This window comes from Salvia hispanica, chromosome 6, assembly GCF_029641045.1.
Source record: "Salvia hispanica isolate PSC_SH4W2 chromosome 6, Shi_PSC_v1, whole genome shotgun sequence".
Taxonomy (NCBI): Eukaryota; Viridiplantae; Streptophyta; class Magnoliopsida; order Lamiales; family Lamiaceae; genus Salvia; species Salvia hispanica.
Window position 1 is genome coordinate 2,623,697 of NC_142697.1, and position 18,903 is coordinate 2,642,599.

At 36.5% G+C, this 18,903-nt stretch overlaps 3 protein-coding genes across 3 annotated transcripts; all 3 read left to right on the forward strand.

Annotated features, from left to right (window-relative positions):
* The first annotated feature begins 870 nt into the window (after positions 1-870).
* LOC148923031 (thaumatin-like protein 1b) lies at positions 871-3,322 on the forward strand. The gene is made up of 3 exons (XM_089060865.1): positions 871-1,020; positions 1,120-1,813; positions 2,830-3,322. The coding sequence occupies exons 1-3, from the start codon at positions 963-965 to the stop codon at positions 3,023-3,025; spliced, it is 948 nt and encodes a 315-aa protein (XP_088916991.1). The 5' UTR covers positions 871-962; the 3' UTR covers positions 3,026-3,322.
* A 7,948-nt stretch (positions 3,323-11,270) lies between these two features.
* Positions 11,271-13,305, forward strand: LOC148923032 (thaumatin-like protein 1). The gene is made up of 3 exons (XM_089060112.1): positions 11,271-11,431; positions 11,541-12,213; positions 13,044-13,305. The coding sequence occupies exons 1-3, from the start codon at positions 11,365-11,367 to the stop codon at positions 13,225-13,227; spliced, it is 924 nt and encodes a 307-aa protein (XP_088916238.1). The 5' UTR covers positions 11,271-11,364; the 3' UTR covers positions 13,228-13,305.
* Positions 13,306-16,753: 3,448 nt separating this feature from the next.
* On the forward strand, positions 16,754-17,080 carry LOC148923033 (uncharacterized). The gene has a single exon (XM_089060913.1). The coding sequence runs from the start codon at positions 16,781-16,783 to the stop codon at positions 17,078-17,080; it is 300 nt and encodes a 99-aa protein (XP_088917039.1). The 5' UTR covers positions 16,754-16,780.
* The last annotated feature ends 1,823 nt before the right edge of the window (positions 17,081-18,903 follow it).

Below are 18,903 nucleotides of genomic sequence, written 5' to 3' on the forward strand. Positions count from 1 at the left end.
TATTGTGATATTTGAATTTGTTCGCAATCATTCGATACCCATTTTTTTAATAAAATTATATCTAATACCTCTGCTGAAAAAATCACACGTGAACGTCAGCTAATACAGTCCTTGTTCTTAATTTGAGAATTGATGGCATATAAACTTGGCACGCGGCGCAAATCTTGATATGAGTAAATGCATGACGCCCCAAATGAGATAAATGAGCCGCTTTATATGTAGTGAATCCGGGGTATGGAGCGAATGATGTCTTGTGAAATGTCATTTGATAAGTCTTAATAAATTGAAAATTCGAGAGAAAATTCAAAATAGACAAAACTCAAAATTACGATTCAAATTAATGTTGCCTACATAGTTGGAATTAATTAACTTTAATTTGCATTCCTATACATATTAGGATTTCAGTCTTTGAGTTGTTTTGGTGTTTTGGTAGTATTTATTTGCTTTCTAAGTTAATTACTAGGAGTAGAATGGAAAGTCCTTTCAATTTTTTGAATTAATGAGAATAATAAATACTCTCTCCGTCCCGGATAATTCGGGTCACTTTGATGGGGCACGGGTTTTAAGAATTGTAATGAAAAGTGGGTTGAAAAAGTTAATGGAACGTGGGTTCTACCTTTATATATTAGTTTTATAATAAAATATGAATATGAATGAGTTAGTGGAATATGTGGTCCACTACCAAAAATGGTAAAAAGTGAAATGAGACAAATTATATGGGACGGACCGAAATGGAAAACTGAGACGAATTATCTGGAATTGAGGGAGTATCTAACAACTGTCGTCAGTTAATAATTTTTTGAAAGCAGCTGAAGCACAACTGCACAAGGCTACCATATTTCAAGTTGATAATATAGTTACACTCCTATATATATATACCTCCACCACCCTAACCCATCCCCTACAAACTCTTTCTCCTCCTCTGTTTCTTCGCATTCTCAAACTTCTTCATCTTCTACATAATGGCAAAGCTTTACTTCCATATTGTCTTCCTAATTCTTTCTAATTCATTTATAGCAGGTAATTATATACTTGATTACTCCTCATCCACAAATTCAATATCAATTACTAATATTGATTCAATTTCTAACTTCTTTTTTTTATTTTTTATTGTTTCAGAGGTGTATTCAACAGCCACATTCACATTCCTAAACAAATGCAAGTTCACTGTGTGGCCAGGCATTCTGTCCAACGCCGGAATCCCGCCGCTCTCCACCACCGGCTTCGCGCTAAACACCGGCGAATCCAGAATCATCAACGCGCCCATCGCCTGGGGCGGCCGATTTTGGGGGCGCACGCACTGCTCCGAAGATCCCGCCGGAAAATTCTCCTGCGCCACCGGCGATTGCGGCTCCGGCAAGCTCGAATGCGGCGGCGGCGGCGCCGCCACGCCGGTGACGCTCGCCGAGTTCACGCTCGACGGCGACGCCGGGAAGGACTTCTACGACCTGAGCCTCGTGGACGGCTTCAACCTGCCGATGGTGGTGGCGCCGCAGGGAGGCGGCGGCGCCAACTGCAGCAGGGCGGAGTGCGTGGCGGATCTGAACGGCGAGTGCGCGCCGGAGCTGCGCGTGACGAGCGCGGGCGGGGAGCGCGTGGCGTGCAGGAGCGCGTGCGACGCGTTCCGCAGCGAGGAGTACTGCTGCAGCGGCGCGTACGGCACACCGGCCGCGTGCAAGCCGTCGCGGTACGCGGAGGCGTTCAAGCGCGCGTGCCCGCAGGCGTACAGCTACGCGTATGACGATCTCACCAGCACCTTCACCTGCATCGGCGCCGACTACATCATCACCTTCTGCCCCTCCCCCAACACCAGGTTTCTTTATTTACCAAAATACCCCTTCTTTCTCTTCAATAGGTTATTATTTGGGTGATTAATTAAGGCCAGCCTGTTTTCCTTCTTTAGAAATAGTAAATGCCAATAATTAATAGTATAATGAATTTTAATGAGTGTACGTGAGAATAATTCGATTGGATTTAATAATCATATCGGATCCCGACCTTTTTCTAAAAGTATTTAAATCTACCACTCAAATAAAATACCCCTTTATGTCGTATAATAGATGTCACATTTTCATTTTTAATTTGTTTCACAAAAGATATTATATTATATTTTTTGGAAAAATTATCTCTCACGTTAATATAAATATATTATTTTCTCTTTACACTTAACACATAACATCTCCTAAAATCTCGCGCCAATCTCTAAATATGACATCTACTATGGGACGGAGGGAGTACTAAAATATTCTCACCGTTTTTTAAACATAAAAATTCTTTAACTTTTGAGTCGGTGTCCGTCAACGAGTGAAACTGAATAGGTTGATACTCCCTCCGTCCCAATAATATGCTTTTGAATACGAGTTTTAACACATAATTGATATAAAAATAGATAATTAAAAATAATAATTAAAGTATTACTATCAATGAAGAATGAGTAACGCTTTATTTAAAAGAATAGTTTTCATATTTAAAAAGTGTATATTGATAAAAGATTAAAAGTGTAAATACACTTAGCAAAAGGATAATTAAATTGAATTAAATAAAATAAGAGTAAATTTACTACTAAAAATAGCTATTTTGATTCGTGTCTTGGAATTGCAACTTTTGTTTCTTTTCGCATGTGTATCAGTGTATCAGTGGCTTTGCGTTTTATTACCGTTACGGCGTTCAGCCAATAGCAGGCAAACACGTAGCAATCTGTCACTGCACTAAAAGTAAATTGCCTGCAAAATAAGTATCCGTTTTAACATTTTTACTCATTAATTTTAAGTTTTAGTAACATTTTAACATTTTTACTCATTAATATACTCATTTTATTTAATGTGGCAGTCAAAAATCTACATCCGGATCGGGCAGCGGGCAGAACCCGGTATCGACGGCGGGCGGCAGCAATACACCATTCGACGGCAGCATGGTGTACGAAGGTGCGCTGGACGTGAGCTCTGCAGCGTCCACGTGTGCGCACGTGGTTGGCGCAGGCGTCGCCGTCGTGGCGGCAATGTGGCGGTTGAGCCAACTATACTAAATCACTTCTTTCCAAAAACGGGTATGGGCCGGGGCGGGGCGAGTCGTGATCATGCGTGTGGCCCATTTTGACGAGGCGCTGAGTCACCTCATTCGATATTGAAAATTCTTAAAACCAAATTAAATTGAAAACAATTAGTTTAGTGTTAGAAAAGCTCACCACAGTCCACACGATTTGGTGGTTGGGGCGATTTTTTTAGGATTTATTATTGAAATTGTGGGGGTAGTATTCATTTGGCAGATTGGAAAAATAGTTTAAAAATCAAGATATTATATATAAAGATATTTTTAGTGTTCAGATTTTTATACTACTATTTCTTTATTCGTTCATCGTTGTGTGCATTATTGTTGGAATGCGAAATGATAGCTAACATGCCGACTATTGAGGGATATTAACTAAAGCAGCATGAAATGTGTTCTCATGTATAACTAAGCATAATTTGCCTTATATAGTCAATTGCAATATATATTTAATTTATTTTGTCAATAGAAAAATTGACAATTTTTTTTGCATATACTTGTACTATTCTTGTGATTCGAATTCCTAATACAACACTATCGTGGTTGTGGCTGCTGCTAAAAAAGATGGAGTAAACACTACCCGGTCGGGTGAAACGGTACAGAGCGAGACAGTGAGCGGCTGAGCGCCACCTGACTGGGTGGGTCGTGGGACAAGCTCCTTCTAGCTGGGTGGTGTGATCTGATGGGCTGATTTTGCTCTTGAACCCCTAGTTTTTTTTATCCCCTTTCCCCCACTTATATAAATATCCTATCTTCACTTTGGTAATAGACTTTGATATATTTTTTTAAAATAGTCTCCTTAGACAGAGTTCCTCCCCATTTGGGAGAAATGTAATCCTTCAATTCAATGGTGATGGCCATTCTTGCAATGGAGTTTGTCTTCTTTATAGAAGCTGATCGATATCAAAACAATGTTATGAACAAATATTAAGATAATGCAACAATTAACAAAACAACATGATTTCTTTGGTTATGAAAAATCTTCTTGTATGAGACTATCATACCATACGGACTTAGGATACAAATTTTCACCGAGACTATCATACCATACGTACTTATCTAACTTGATCCACCAGATCTTTAACATACCGATATCATTCATCTCCTAAGGTTATGAGACTTTTGATCTTGGCACTATAGTTATAAAACTTATTAATGTTTGCAAGGTACTAGCAAGTAGCAAACATAACCTTTAGAGACTTCTTCACCATCAACCTTCAAATGCATAATACATGTACTCATTTTTATTTTATAAGCGTTTGTTTGAATAACATATAACATATAACAGAAGATATACTCCCCATGTCCTATAGAATAAAGTGAATTTCTATTTTCGTCCATCCCATAAAAATAGTCCATATTTGTTTATGAAAACATTTTCTTCTTATCTTTACTTTACTAATTATCTATTAAAATCCGTGTAATAAATAAAGTCTCGTTTGTACGCTACATAAGTTATTCCATGTAGTATAAGTAAAGAGTTACTCCCTCCGTCCCACTTTAGGAGTCTTGGTTTACCATTTTTGGGTATCCCACTTTAGGAGTCCTGATTGAAATATTCCATAATTGGTAATATGCCCCACATTTCACTCACCTTTTTTTCACTCACATTTTATTATAAAACTAATATATAAAAGTATGACCCATATTCCACTATTTTTTTCCACCAACATTCATTTACATGTCTTAAACCTCGTGCCGAATTCAACCGAGACTCCTAAAGTGGGTTGGAGGGAGTAATAAACAAATCATTGACTTATTCAAAATCACATTTAAATGCATAAGGAAGCTTTTGAGCCAATTAACTTACTTAGAAGGTGCTAAAACAACTAGTACTACCTATTAAAATTTTCCAGGTAGAGTTTCTTGTTGGATATTTTAGTGTAATTGGATTAACTTGATTGATCAGTATTATCATAATAAGACATCACATAAGTTTGGAGGTGCGAAGTGCACGCTTATTTGAATTCATTATGATGTTAGGGGCGAAGCCTGAAGGTGCTGGCAGCGGAAGCGTGCGAGAATAAATCAATCACATAATAATCAGATCTATTTAGCAGATTATTTAGACAAAAGCTATTCTCGTAATTATCACATGTATCATGCTCATAACTTGAATCAATCATGCTTTAAGAATATTGAAACCTAAAACATGCTTTTCTACGGAGCAGAAAAATACCTAATTAATTCTCAAAAGAATTGAAGAGGGCTAGCTTCTTCTCCACGTGATGCTTTGAGTACTAAACCACAAATCTTCTCTCTGGTTCCCGAACTGTATCCCAATATCAGTGTGGGCTGATCTTACTAGAATACTAGGACTTAAATAAAGAAGACAGAAGAAATCCTTTTCGGAATAGGAGAGGAATTCGAAAATCTCCTCAGCTGGAGAAGGGATTTTCGAAAATTACAATGATGAGAAATTGTTGTTTTCTGTCTCCTTTATTCTCCTATTTATATTAAGTTCCTTTTGGGCCCAGACAGGGATCTATGGAAGGTTTTGGATATGGGCTCATCCAATTTACTTTTTACTAATTAAATTGAACCCACAATTTAATATAAGTTATAATTGGAATATTACGAGCAGCCACTACAGAAGTAATATTGAACTCTCCCCATCCAAATCCGAAATTACAAGTAATCCGGGTTTCCGTTTAACTTTCATTTCCCGTGCTTAAGATTAAAATGTCCATTAATTAATTAATGTCTGCTATTGACTTAATTAATTAACTTCTTATTAATTCCAAGAGTGGACTTAGCATGAAACGCTTATTTATTATTCATAGAGTAATCACACTCCAACTAGTTAGGTTCCGAATAATAAAACCTCGTTTCGCGCTCCTCTTGAGGACATTATCAAGCGAGACTCAGCTCGCGCACGATTCAATATAATAGCAATTCTAGCACCGCTAGATATCGATCACCACTGCCCAATATATCGATCCAACTCTGCTCAAACTCTTGTTTAACTCTACTAACTAACCTTAAGCTATAGTACTATAAGGGTTTAGGATACCTATCATTAAGGAATAGGATTTGGATACCTATCACTAATTTCATTTATGAATAAAAATTCAATTTTTTTTATTCAATTAGTTGTGATGTGCATGTAATCTTTAATTTTCGATTTACCGCACTTAGTACTAATGCTGTCCAGAAATAATCATGATGATTATATGTAACGACGAAATAAACTTATACCCAGTATTAATTGATCCAAAGGGCGTTCCTATGTTTTCTCAATATGATACTCATCCCGTTCTAAAAAAATAAAATGGAGACTAGTTTATCATTTTGGACTGTCCTCCAAAGTCCTAAATAAAGAGAATTTCCAACAAATAATAATCATACACATCATTATACGATGGACTCCACAATCCTTTAATACTTATTCCAATATCGTTTGTCCTTCTATATATTACTTTACTAATTACTCATTAAAATTCATTTCATTTACTGGTTTATCTTTTTTTTTTTGGGAAGGAGGGAGTTTTACTTAACTGAGAAGAAAATCTACTCATGCATACATAATCTTTTCTTTTAAACAACTGCCCTGGATAAAAAGCACTGTTATCCTTATTCCCTGTTTTTATTTTTGAATTATATTGCTCTCAAGAAATCCTTGTAAAAGATGAGAACAATCACAATCACTTTTGATTACACACAATATCACATGTGTGTGTGTTTCTCTGGTGTCAGTCATATCTCTCTTTCTAATGAACCTACTATCTTTGTTTGACCTTTTTTTATATTTGCCGAATTGGATAGTCATAGGAGATTGCTGCATCATAAAGAAGCATGAATTCGTTAGCAACAAAAAAGTGGTCAAGAACATTAGTATTATTTGGATATTCAACTGTGTCCACATCAGCGACCTTGCTTTACGAATCATTAATCAACTCCCATGCAAAAATAACACATGCTTTGTTATACCTTTATCCTCACTGCTTATTAATAGTACTACTAACTTTTTCATGGATTAATCTTATCGGTATTTCCATAATATCTACAATTGGGAAACCTACATGACAACTGGATGCAGGTCAAGGATTACATGTATGATAAAGATATGTATTAGCCCCTAAATCTAAATTTATGATAAAGATCTGTATAAGCCCCTAAATCTAATTAGGAGTGGGAGTTGATGAACAAAAAAATGATGAGCGATATTCGGCGACTACGTCGACATTGATGAAGATGATGAAGACCTTGGAGGAGATATTTTAGAAACCATCCATGACGAACAAGGTACATTAGATAAGATCGATTGGTTAAATACGAAATGTCAGAGATAAAACTGGTGCAACAACAGCTTGACGAGTTCAACATGACATCACGCAATTGAGTTCGGTTGATATCAAGGTTTGAACAGAAAGAGTCGTCAGGGGTTCAATTTTTTAATTTTACATGTCGTATGTGTATCTGTTTTGCACTGTATTTAAATAAGTGAAGTTTAATATGATTATGTGTTATTTGAAATTAATACTATTTTAACACATGGCTTAATTGTTTTAAACATTTTGATTTATTTATTATAAGAGTATACATCAGAGTTGTTGGGGTGTGACAATATGTCATATGTTACATACAAAGACTGGAGTACTAAACTTCTGGATTATATCTTTCAACCGATAGCAATAAAGGTATATACTCAATTAGATCTTATTTAGTGCTATACCACACTAATATCGTTAGGCTTTTTTAGGTAAGAAAAGCTTTCAAACTAACACTGCAACCTTTCACGATAGGTAACCAATATATATCTTGCTTGTGAAAAAGTTTTTCTTCTACAACGGAATTGGCCGAGACACATATTGTGATCACCTGCTCCACTACTCGACCTACAATGCAAAAGCCTTAAACTTGTTTATTTTATAATATGTTTTTCACGTATATTTATTACTAATAAATAAACCATTAGTAATTTTATTTAATCTCGTTAGGGTTAGAAGTGGACCTAGAGTTCTTGTATACATACGTTTGATTAATTTTACAAGTACACGTACGCACGAAACAACTTTTAGTATACATCCCCAACAACAAGTGCTAATGGTTGCTGGTTATCAATAGGTTTGAGCAACGATTCACTGCAGAAAACCTATTGTTACATTGCACGGTGCTTACATTCAAAAGGTCCTGAAAAAATTCAATGTGGATGATTCGAAGCCAATAATTGTTCCTTTGGTTCACCTGTTGAAGAGTGAATCGTTGAGTACAAAAATGTAGTGTGCCGAGATTATAAAGTTCTCTATCTTTAACAATTGATAGTATTGTGTATGCTATGGTGTGTCGGTTCATCGGTGATATGAGCAAGAAAGCAATTAAATGGATCATCCATATTTAAGAGGTACCGTAGTAAAGGTCATATGTAGCTGTGACGGAGGCAAATAAGAAGATGATATGTTTGCATAGTTTCTTTGATCAGCTTGGAAAAGGGAAAAAGAATACCATACTTCACAATGACAATGAGAAAGCTATTTTCTTAGCAAAGAACTCAACGTTTTATTCAAAAACAAAGCATGTGTAGTTGATCTATCATTACATATATTGGATATTTATTGGAGACGAAAGTCCTGCAACATAAGAATATATTTGGAAGTGAGATCCAACTGACATGTCTACTAAGGTCATGACTTGAGATAAATTGAGTTATGCATAGTTTTAATTGACCTTGGAACTTGAAGAGAAGGTTAGACGATGCTAAGTGAGTAGAAGGAGGCGATACTATATGTACAACCGACTGTGTTGTCCTAAAAACGCATTTATATAGACATAGTGTGGTCCTAAACATGCAAAACATTTTTATGTCTAAAAGTAACAAATCATCATATTGATATCAACAAAAGTATAGCTTAAATAAAATCTTGTAAATACATATATTTAGATGGGAATGTGATCAAATGCAAACTCTAAATATTGTACAAACTCCAAACTATGATCTAGACCGTTAGAAAATATCAACAGATGATTAAATAATACTCCTAGCAACAAAAAATGTCAACACAATGTCAACGATTGATGTTGTGCTGAAATTGTATTGACATTGTGTTGACATCAAAATCTTGAAATTTTATGCTGTGTTAATATGGTGTTGACGTTGTATTGATATTGTGTTGAAAAGTTTGGAGTCTGTACAATATATTGAAGTGATCATGCATGCACCAATTATCTGCATTCCCGTTGTTTTGTGTATTCTTTTTTGCTTTCTTTTGCCTCCATACTCTTGGTGACACCAATATTTTTGTTTGATCATTGCAAAAGGCATATCTTCTCATAATAATATCATCCACTGTCTTAATCGTGGTCCTATATCGTGTACTCTACCATCCAAAATTAAATAAGTAACCATAGAATCTAGTACCTTTTAAAGCTGATATAACTTTATTCGCAAGAGAAATTTCAAAGATATGGATCCATTTGACTTAATGAACGGTATTGGGCTTTTTATGGCCATCTCAAACTATTTTCATTAGCTTCTGCTTAAAGCCTCTTGAGTTCTAAAGTTAGTTATATTGCTCACTTTAGTAGGAATTTAGTTATATTGCTCACTTAGTAGGAATTTAGTATGTAGCTTTTTTATATATGCTGTTAAGCAATCAATTGTATTTATATAATGACCTAAACCCTATATAGTGGACAAAGGAAGAAAGTCGGACTATACCTAGTAATTGGTCTACATAGTATTTCCAAACGCAGACTATCAATTTCTTCATATTCGACGGATCTTTGCATGAATTTTGCATATTTTAATTTGAGTTCGGTAGAGAAAGTTATGACAATTTACGAAGACCGTGCATGGTAGTGACAAACCAGCAGTCGCTGAGTTTGCAATTTGCGTAACTAGCACCTAGCGACCCACTGGCTCAATCGAGTGACCCTCGACGTGATTTTTAGCCCTTTCTAAGACTGATTCATTCCCCACTTCAGACATACTTCACATAATTCAAACCTTATCATATCTCAACCTTCTCCACGCCTGTAAAAAGGATCCATTTACTTAAAAATCTTAGGAATCCACACAAGAGAGGACTGAAGACGGTATTTATCTCATCCAGCTAAAGATTCATCAACCTAGTATTTATATTTAAAATAACTTTATCAGGCGATGTGACTATTTTTGTAGAGTACTCCTAGCTTGTAGTAGGTCTTATTTGAACATGTTTTTCCATTAACTAAATAATTGAGTTTTCTTATGTCAATTAATTCCTTTTTATTGTGCTTAATTAACTTTGTATTAGTTGGATCACTTAGTGGCAAATTTTTTTTTGTGAACTATAGTAATCGGCCATTAAATATTTAGTGGCAAAAAAATTGCCGCGATTCATTCCGCACTAATCTGCCGATTATTCGTTTAGGGGCGGAATCTAAAGATTAAGTAGCACAAATATCTGACAACTACATTGTGTTTTTGTAGTGCATCAAACTACTTTGGATAGATTTATTCATATTCAATTCTTATCAAATTTCAACCTTTTTAATACTAGTATACATATGTCCTTTATGATTCAGACGTAGAGAGTACAATCGTCCGTAATCCATAACTCAAAGTACTCCATCATTTCTGGTTCTTGGGAAGTTCAAGAAAAGGAATTTATAATAGATCGATGAAAAAGCGAGATCTATCTCATTAATGTTTTGTTTTATTTATTTTTTTACTCTTTTATTTACTAGTAAATTTGATCTCTTGCATGATATTAGGATTCTTGTTTCATGATAGCAATTTCCTCTCTCTCTCTCTCTCATGTTCTCTGTTACAAATGTCACGATTGCTTCTAGCATTGCATATGCCATTGCATACGTTGTAATTATAAAAATGGCAGAGCCAGTATTAATTGGTCTCAACTCTTGGCGTCATAAAGTCATATTAAAATCAAATAATTTCCGAATTTATGTCTTGTTCGTGGGCGGATTTAGGAGTCCCGGTTAATCAATTTCGGGTATCCGGTTGGGATAAACTAATAAAAAATGCCTACAAAGTAAGTAAAAAAGTGTTAAAAGTGGATCCCAACATCCATTACAACATTTATTTACTACACACTCAATTAAAAGTGGGTCCCAACATCCACTACAACATTTATTTATTACACACTCAAACACTTTTTTAAAATATATGCCCGACTCAACCGAGACTCCTAAAGCGGGAGGAGGGAGTAATAAAATCACAGTTATCAACCCGAAATTATACTACATACCCTCGCTAACCATCTTTTAGCACCACTCTTTCTAATTTATTCAACCTAATTTAACTCAAAGTAGATTTAATGTGCATATATATATATGGCTTCAGTCAGGTATTGATCTCAACTCCCTTAATTTTCTCAAATGTGCACACCCTCTTCTTCTGGCTATGCGATTTACATCACCCTCACTTTTCTCCTCTTGCCCAAAGGTACGTATATAATTTTTGCACTATACTAGCATGTTTTTTGCACGTAACAAAATAAAATTTCATTCAAATAAAAATTCTCTTCTTCTAATATTTCTACTTCCATTTTCAGATAGTTTGGCTACAACATTCACCCTCATAAACCGGTGCGATTACCCGGTCTGGCCAGGTATACTACCCAACGCCGGTAGCTCCGGTTTAGGCACGACCGGTTTCCAACTCACACCCCACGCCACCCAATCCTTCCGAGCCCCACCCGGATGGTCCGGCCGGTTCTGGGGTCGAACCGGCTGCTCCTTCGACCCAATCAGCGGCCAAGGCCGCTGCACCACGGCCGACTGCGGCTCCAACCAAATCGAATGCAACGGCGCCGGTGCCATCCCTCCGGCCACCTTAGCCGAGTTCACCATCGGCTCAGGAGACCAAGATTTCTACGACGTCAGCCTCGTGGACGGCTACAACTTGCCCATGACTGTTGAACCGGCGGGCGGTTCGGGCGCATGTGGGCTGACCGGGTGCGTGAGTGATTTGAACCGGGTCTGCCCGGAGGAGCTGCGGGCAGGTGACGGGCAGGCGTGCAAAAGTGCGTGCGAGGCGTTCGGCAGCCCCGAGTATTGCTGCAGCGGCGCGTATGGCTCACCCGACACGTGCCGGCCGTCGGTGTACTCGGAGATTTTCAAGAATGCGTGCCCGAGATCGTATAGCTACGCATACGATGATGCTAGTAGCACTTTTACGTGTAGTGATGCAGATTATAAGATCACATTCTGCCCTTCTCGGACAAGGTATTCGGATTCACTTTTCTTTCTAAAACTACTAAGAAATGTCTCATAGAGAGAGAGGTATGCATGCTCTCTCCATCCCATAAAAATAGGTTAATTGGAGATGACATCAGATTTAATATGTAACCGGAAAGTAAAAGAAAATAAAAAAATATAGTTGAAATAATGTAATGGATCGGTGGGTCCATATATAATAAAGTAAAAATGAGAAATTTATTTTTTCATAAATGGATATACTCTCTCCATCCCCTAAAAATGGAAAATTTTGAAACCGTACAAGTTTTAATGCAAAATTGATAAAGTAAGAAAAGAAAAGTGTGTTAGTGGAAAATAAGTCCCTCTTCATTAAAGGAAAAGAAATTTTCTAAAACAGAAAGTTTCTATTCTTTTGGGGACGGATGATGTAAATTATTTTTATGGGATAGATAAAAAAAGAAATTCAGCCTATTTCTTGTAACGGAAGGAGTGTTTTTGGTAAGTTTTTCTTTTTGAAGTGGGCCCAATTCTATTAACAATCTTCCAATTATTTTTTTTTGTATCTTTCATATTTTATTGAATTAAAACTCGTGCCATCCTTAAAATTCCTGATTTTAGGCGACGGAGGGAGTGTAAAAGGATTATTTGGTAGTGCTTTTCCTCATTTCACTTGCATCATAATAGTATGTCTTTTTTTCCGGCCTCTATAGAGTGTATTATCTAGTTGTAGATTTAACAAAAAAAGATGTGCTCTCTTTTTAACTTACGTAGTGTTTCCATGCGAAGAAAAGTGCAAAGATATTTATAAATGATGGGTAGAGAAAGTTGATTAATGAATGACTAAATGTTTTGTGCAGTCGGAAATCTTCAATGGACTCTACCGGAGTGCCAAGTTGGGCGTCTCCGGCAGCAGACGACGGCGACCTTCCTTCATGGTTGCCAAATTTTTTGATAGGAAGCTCATCACATGTCCTCATGCCATCTCATATCATAATTTGTGCACCCACAATTTTTATGTTACTCTCATTGCTTCATTTTTAGACACTCATAAGTCATGATATTAGGACAAACATTGTAAAGCTTAATTTTGCGTGAAATGTGAATAGGAGGATTTCATTACTTATTTATTTTTCGTTCCAGGATTACTTTAAGCAAAGTTTTGTTACTATGGTCTGAGTTATAAAATTGGTACTCCCTCCGTCACCTATTAATTGTCCACTTTTATCATATTCAGCTGTCCCCCATTAATTATCCACTTTCACTTTTTTCTACAAACGGCAAGTAGGCCTCACATTCTACTAACTCATTTTACTCACAATTTATTATTAAACTAATATATAAAAGTGGACTCATATTTCACTATATTTTCAAATCCACTTTCTTTTACATTTCTTAAAACACATGCCAAAACCAAAGTAGACAATTATTAGGGGATAGGGGGAGTAGTTATTTTGTATGCTCCTGACAAACTCATGTTTTAACCGGTGTAGTTGGTGTATTGAGGTGCTAAATTCTGAGTTTATCACTCGAAACCAATGTTTTAAAAATCGGATCGGCCGGTGAACTGGTGAGGCTATTTCATTAAAGACCATGCGGTGGAGTGGTAGAGGTGTTGGTTTCTTACCTAGAGGTCTAGAGTTCAATCCCCTCTAGTCTCATATTTTAAACAAGCTTTTAAACATAAAAACCGGTTCCCGATTTCCGGTTCAACCGGTCCGACTGGCCGGTTCTGGCGGTTCAAGGCGGCTTAACACACTAATGGTTTTAAGGGCCGAACCAGACTGGACCAGCTGCCGGTTCGCGGTCCGACCGGTCGAACCGGCCGGTCCGATCCGGTTTTTAAAACACTGCTCGAAACTGTCCATGTCCATCCAATTATTCTATCTTAATTTTTGGAGTTTTATGTATTTGTTGAGTGTTTTAGGAAAAACAGATGAAAAATGAGATAAAATAAGACTGTGGATGTAAAGGGAAGGCAGGGAGGCCTTGAAAAGCATCACCCGATCGGGACACAACGTCAGAATTCCAGGAAGGGGTCGAAAAACATCACCCGACCGGGTGCGTTTTACCCTTTATAAATCCACCCAGCCGGGTGCGTTGTTTTGGCGAATTATTTTGTTGAAACACGATTTTTGAAAGAAAGAAAAGGAGGAAAAAGGCTAGGGTTGGGGAGATTAGACACTATCTGCCTACCACCGCCTACCACATTCTGACACACTCCCAAGAACACTTTCGAAGAGAGATTTGAAGGTTGAAGACTACAAATCGAAAGATTGAAGTTTCCTCATTCCATAGCATCATTCCACATGAATATCTAGTTTGCTTTTATTTATGCATTTGATTGAATGTTTGTTTTGGTTTTCAGGAAGAACATGAGTAGCTAAACTTATTGTGGAAATTTGGTGAAGACTACAATGGATGTTTGTGATTAATTCAATAACTTCTTTAGATTGCTTAGCTCTTGTGGTTTCTTTATTCATTTTTGTGCTTTATTAATTCAATTGATTAGCTACCAATTGAGTTTGTTTACCTAGATAGCCGTACTCAAGAGATACCTAACTAGGGGTGATAAAATAATGAAAATCACTTAGATAATCTGCACTTGAGAAAGGAGATCCTTTGTGAGGGGCTTGGGTCTTTTGTTCCTTGGAGCTAATCTAAACATATTGGAAGGAGACTTCCATATCAAGGGTTAATCAACGGGTGAGTGCACTCAAGAGAGGGCTCAACCTAAATTAGCAACTTTCCTAGTAATCCTAGAGACATAAAATGGGTAATCGAAGTTGTTGAAATAATTGCATGACGTTTCTATTGTAGTTGGATCTAAAACTCTACTTCTCTCTCGGTGAAACTTTCCTCTTGAAACTTCATATTTGTTTCTTTTAATCCTTTTGCTGATCATACGCTTCTAGTAGTTGTAACAAACCAAATCATTTTCGATTGTCTAGATAGTAGTCATTTTTTATTCGTAGTACTTAAGTTGTTATAATTTTGTCTCTGTAGGATTCGATACTCTTGTTTACTAATTGCTACACTAGCCCCGTACACTTGCGGCATTTCTTGTGTTAAGATAAGTTGAGTCAGCTCCCTCTCTAGCCAAACTGAAAACTCACTGCCCTGAAAATGATATAGGATGCAATTAATATATTGAGATATATTCTTTTCAACACACATTGCTCAAAATGTTGGAGTCAAGTGTTAAAAAAATAAGCAAGTAACAACAAAGTACTTATTCATTTTCTGAAAGCAAATGAAGTATCGCCTGTATCGGTCACGATCAGTTAATCAGTAGACAAGAAAATAGGAGTATTAAGTTTCTACCGACTGACAGCGACATCGCATCAAAATTCAAATAAGTAGGTTTCTTGCGTCCATAAGAAAGAGGTCCCAATTAGTAGAATATGTAGTGTTACCATACTTAATAAGCACGTTTAATTTTTTGTGTTATTTACATTCCACAATTTAGAGTAAGTGTTATCAAATTGTTATCACAAGCAATACAATACACATAATAAGCATTCATTACATATCATACAACTCATCAAAAATGTAAATAAGTGAAAGTACATAGATAAAAAAAAATAGTAAGAAAATCGTATGAAAATGAATCATACACTAATTTTGGGAGCAACCGAAAGGGAATGGAATGGAGTATTATTTTGTTAATGGCATCTCAACTTCTGTTAGTTGCACTTGCACATGAAAAATGCCAAAAGCTAAAAACTAGAATGACACTTGATCTGTGATTTTACATCAAGAATAACTACTTTGTACTCTATAGCTTGGTCTAAAGTATTTAATTGATTAATACTACTAATGACTACTTAAATATCATATAGTAACAACAATGACTACTTATTGTTTGGTAACAACGCCAAGCAATCTAAATCCGCCATGTATTCAATGATTTTAATGGCATGATAATGAAGTGCACTTCACTCCAAGGGCAATAGCCTTTTTTTATTTATATTTTTTAATTTCAACTTTTCTTAACTCCTCTGTATAAAGAGTAAACTGTCTAATGGGTGCCCTATATTTGTGGTTTTCTAAAAATATTCATAGAAAAACTCCATATTTGCACTTTCACGTTTAAGATGATCCTATACCTTAAAAATTTAAGTGGAGAGAAAATAACATACATAAAAGACAATGAAGTATGATTGAAAAAAAAAAGTAAAGTATTTCCTACGTCTCATGAAAATATAAGTACTTTTATTTTCGTCTATCACATAAAAATATAAATATTTTCATTTATAAAATGTTGTCTCCAACTCATTACTCGTATAAATCGATCTATTTACAACTTATACAACTATAACTCACCATTTAACACTAATAGTAATATGAATCTTAGTATCTATTAACATTACTTTAACTACGCACTTTTTGTTTATTTTCTCTTAAATTGAGTAATAATTTGGTATGCATCTATCGCTTTGAGTCTGTTGCCTGGTAGCACCGAAGGCAACAAACCAGGCAACAGGCTGAATACTCCTATTAAAAGGAGGAAAGGGAAAGGAAAAAAGAAGAAAAAAAAAAGTGTGCCGCCGCAGACCTTTAACTCTTAACTGATTTGCGATTTCACTCACAAAATATGACGATCTCGAACGCAGTGGTCGGGAATTTGACGACGATTTACCTTGTCGTCTTCGCCGCGATGAAGGCCTACGGCATCTCCGTGGGGCAGAGCTTCGGCGGCGGCTACGTCCTCGCCCTCTCGACGGCGGTGGTGGCCGCAATCCTCATCGGCAGCCTCGCTTGGGACGTCTCGCGGAAGGTGACGCAGGCGCGCGATCACCACCACTACCATGAAATGTGCCGCGGCGGAATCTTCTGGCACGGCGTCGCCGCCAAATCGCCGGTGTCCGAGGTCCGGTTCCACCATAATCTCTGATTATTCGTCAATTATCCGAAATGGTGTGGAGATCAGAATTTCTCGAGATTTAATATTTGCATAGACAAATGTTACATGTGTATATTGGTGGAAATCAAAACACTTGTACTTAATTCTATTAAAAAAAACACCCAAGCTTACAAAATAGTAGTACTATAAATTCAGTTTGACAAAGAGAGATAAAACACAAAAAGAATAACTAAACACAAATTTAAGAGAATAGACAAGAAGAAAGCATTGCTCCTATTTGTCTCGGGATTGGAAAACTACTACTATCAAGACTATGCTTAAGAGGATTAAGTTTGTTACACGCTCCCTATCCGTTGAACACTTCAATAGAATTGTATACCTAGGATAAGTTGGACACATCTCCAAAATTCTACTCCCAACCTATCACCACTACTAGGTAGGGTAGCATGCTTTAGATTAGTTTTTTCAATTGTCAAACACGATAATTAAATCATAATTCACTTAATCCCAACTAAGTTGAGTCGTATTCCTTTTTGAGACGTCAAAACAAAGTTAAGTTATTTTTTTTTCCATAAAAAACAAAACATCCAATCACTCTTACTTTATTACATCACTCATTTCACTCTCTTTTTATCTTTCCTACTTTATTCATCTCTTCTACTTTTCAACACAATTTCTTAATCTCCATGCTCAAAACTTAGTTGAGACGGAGGCAGTACTACATTAACTTAATGCCCATGCAAAAGCGCAATAGATACCAAAGAAATTTTAACAGATAAAAACTATTGATCCACTCAAGACTCTCTCTTAACAAGAATCAAATCTCGAATGTCTTACCTAAGAGTTTTTTGACCAAATCTATGCTAAAGAGATAATAGAATAATGGCTAAGGATTTCTACCTATAAATACGTCTCAAGATTAGCAGAATAATTGAGCAATTCATAAATAATAATCACGCATAAATTAAACCATAAAAATCATCAAAATATCCGACAATTTACCCTACTACATATTTGGAGCAACTAGATCTAACCAAACATACTAAAATCAATTATATATGAAATCCATGGTATCTCCCAAAACTTGATGATGGGTGATCTTCGAAGGGATGGAGTTTGGATCATCCCTTTCCTCTTCTCTTGTTTTAAAAAACAGTGCCGCCTTTCCCTCTTAATTTGTATACATTAAATACACCCAACAACTACATTCTCACTCTTCATTTTGATGAACATAAAATATTGGACGGGATCCTCCGCTGTATATAAATACGAAGTAGCCCCTGCCGTTCCACACAAGAACGTAAAATAAACAAACAAAATAAATCAAATAAATATATACTCTCACCGTGGTTGAGTTGGGTGCAGATTTTAAGAAATGTTTGATTGCATAATAATTGGAATGTGTGATAATATAATGTGGGACCCATTTGAATTATTATTTGCTTTATTCTTTGGATGTGTTTTTACTTGTATCTTTTAGTGTTTTATTTTATAATATTTTTATTTCACTTTTCATGGAAATGTATAATTGGACTCTTAATGCCGAACGGATGAAAATAGTCAACCGGGACTCCTAATGACGGACGGAGGAATATTATTTTATTGATTTATGAGCAACAGCAGGGGCTATTGTGTATTTTAGCACAACAGAGGATCCCCACCCTAAGAGCATCCACAATAGCGGCTAGCCCACCGGCTAGCCGATTCGCGTCGCTAGCCAGTCGGCTAGCCGAACTATTGTAATCGGCCAGCGCCGAATCGACGAAAAAATCGGCGTTGGCTAGCCGATTTGAGGGCGCTGGCAGATGCGCTGGCCGCCATTGTGGCGTGCCGATTGGCCAGCGATCGGCCAG

Coding starts and splice junctions, on each gene's coding strand:
- LOC148923033 (XM_089060913.1), top strand. CDS start 16,781: ATGACGATCTCGAACGCAGTGGTCGGGAATTTGACGACGATTTACCTT.
- LOC148923031 (XM_089060865.1), top strand. CDS start 963: ATGGCAAAGCTTTACTTCCATATTGTCTTCCTAATTCTTTCTAATTCA. Junction 1,021..1,119: donor TTCTAATTCATTTATAGCAG/GTAATTATATAC, acceptor TTATTGTTTCAG/AGGTGTATTCAACAGCCACA. Junction 1,814..2,829: donor TGCCCCTCCCCCAACACCAG/GTTTCTTTATTT, acceptor TTAATGTGGCAG/TCAAAAATCTACATCCGGAT.
- LOC148923032 (XM_089060112.1), top strand. CDS start 11,365: ATGTGCACACCCTCTTCTTCTGGCTATGCGATTTACATCACCCTCACT. Junction 11,432..11,540: donor TTTTCTCCTCTTGCCCAAAG/GTACGTATATAA, acceptor TTCCATTTTCAG/ATAGTTTGGCTACAACATTC. Junction 12,214..13,043: donor TTCTGCCCTTCTCGGACAAG/GTATTCGGATTC, acceptor TGTTTTGTGCAG/TCGGAAATCTTCAATGGACT.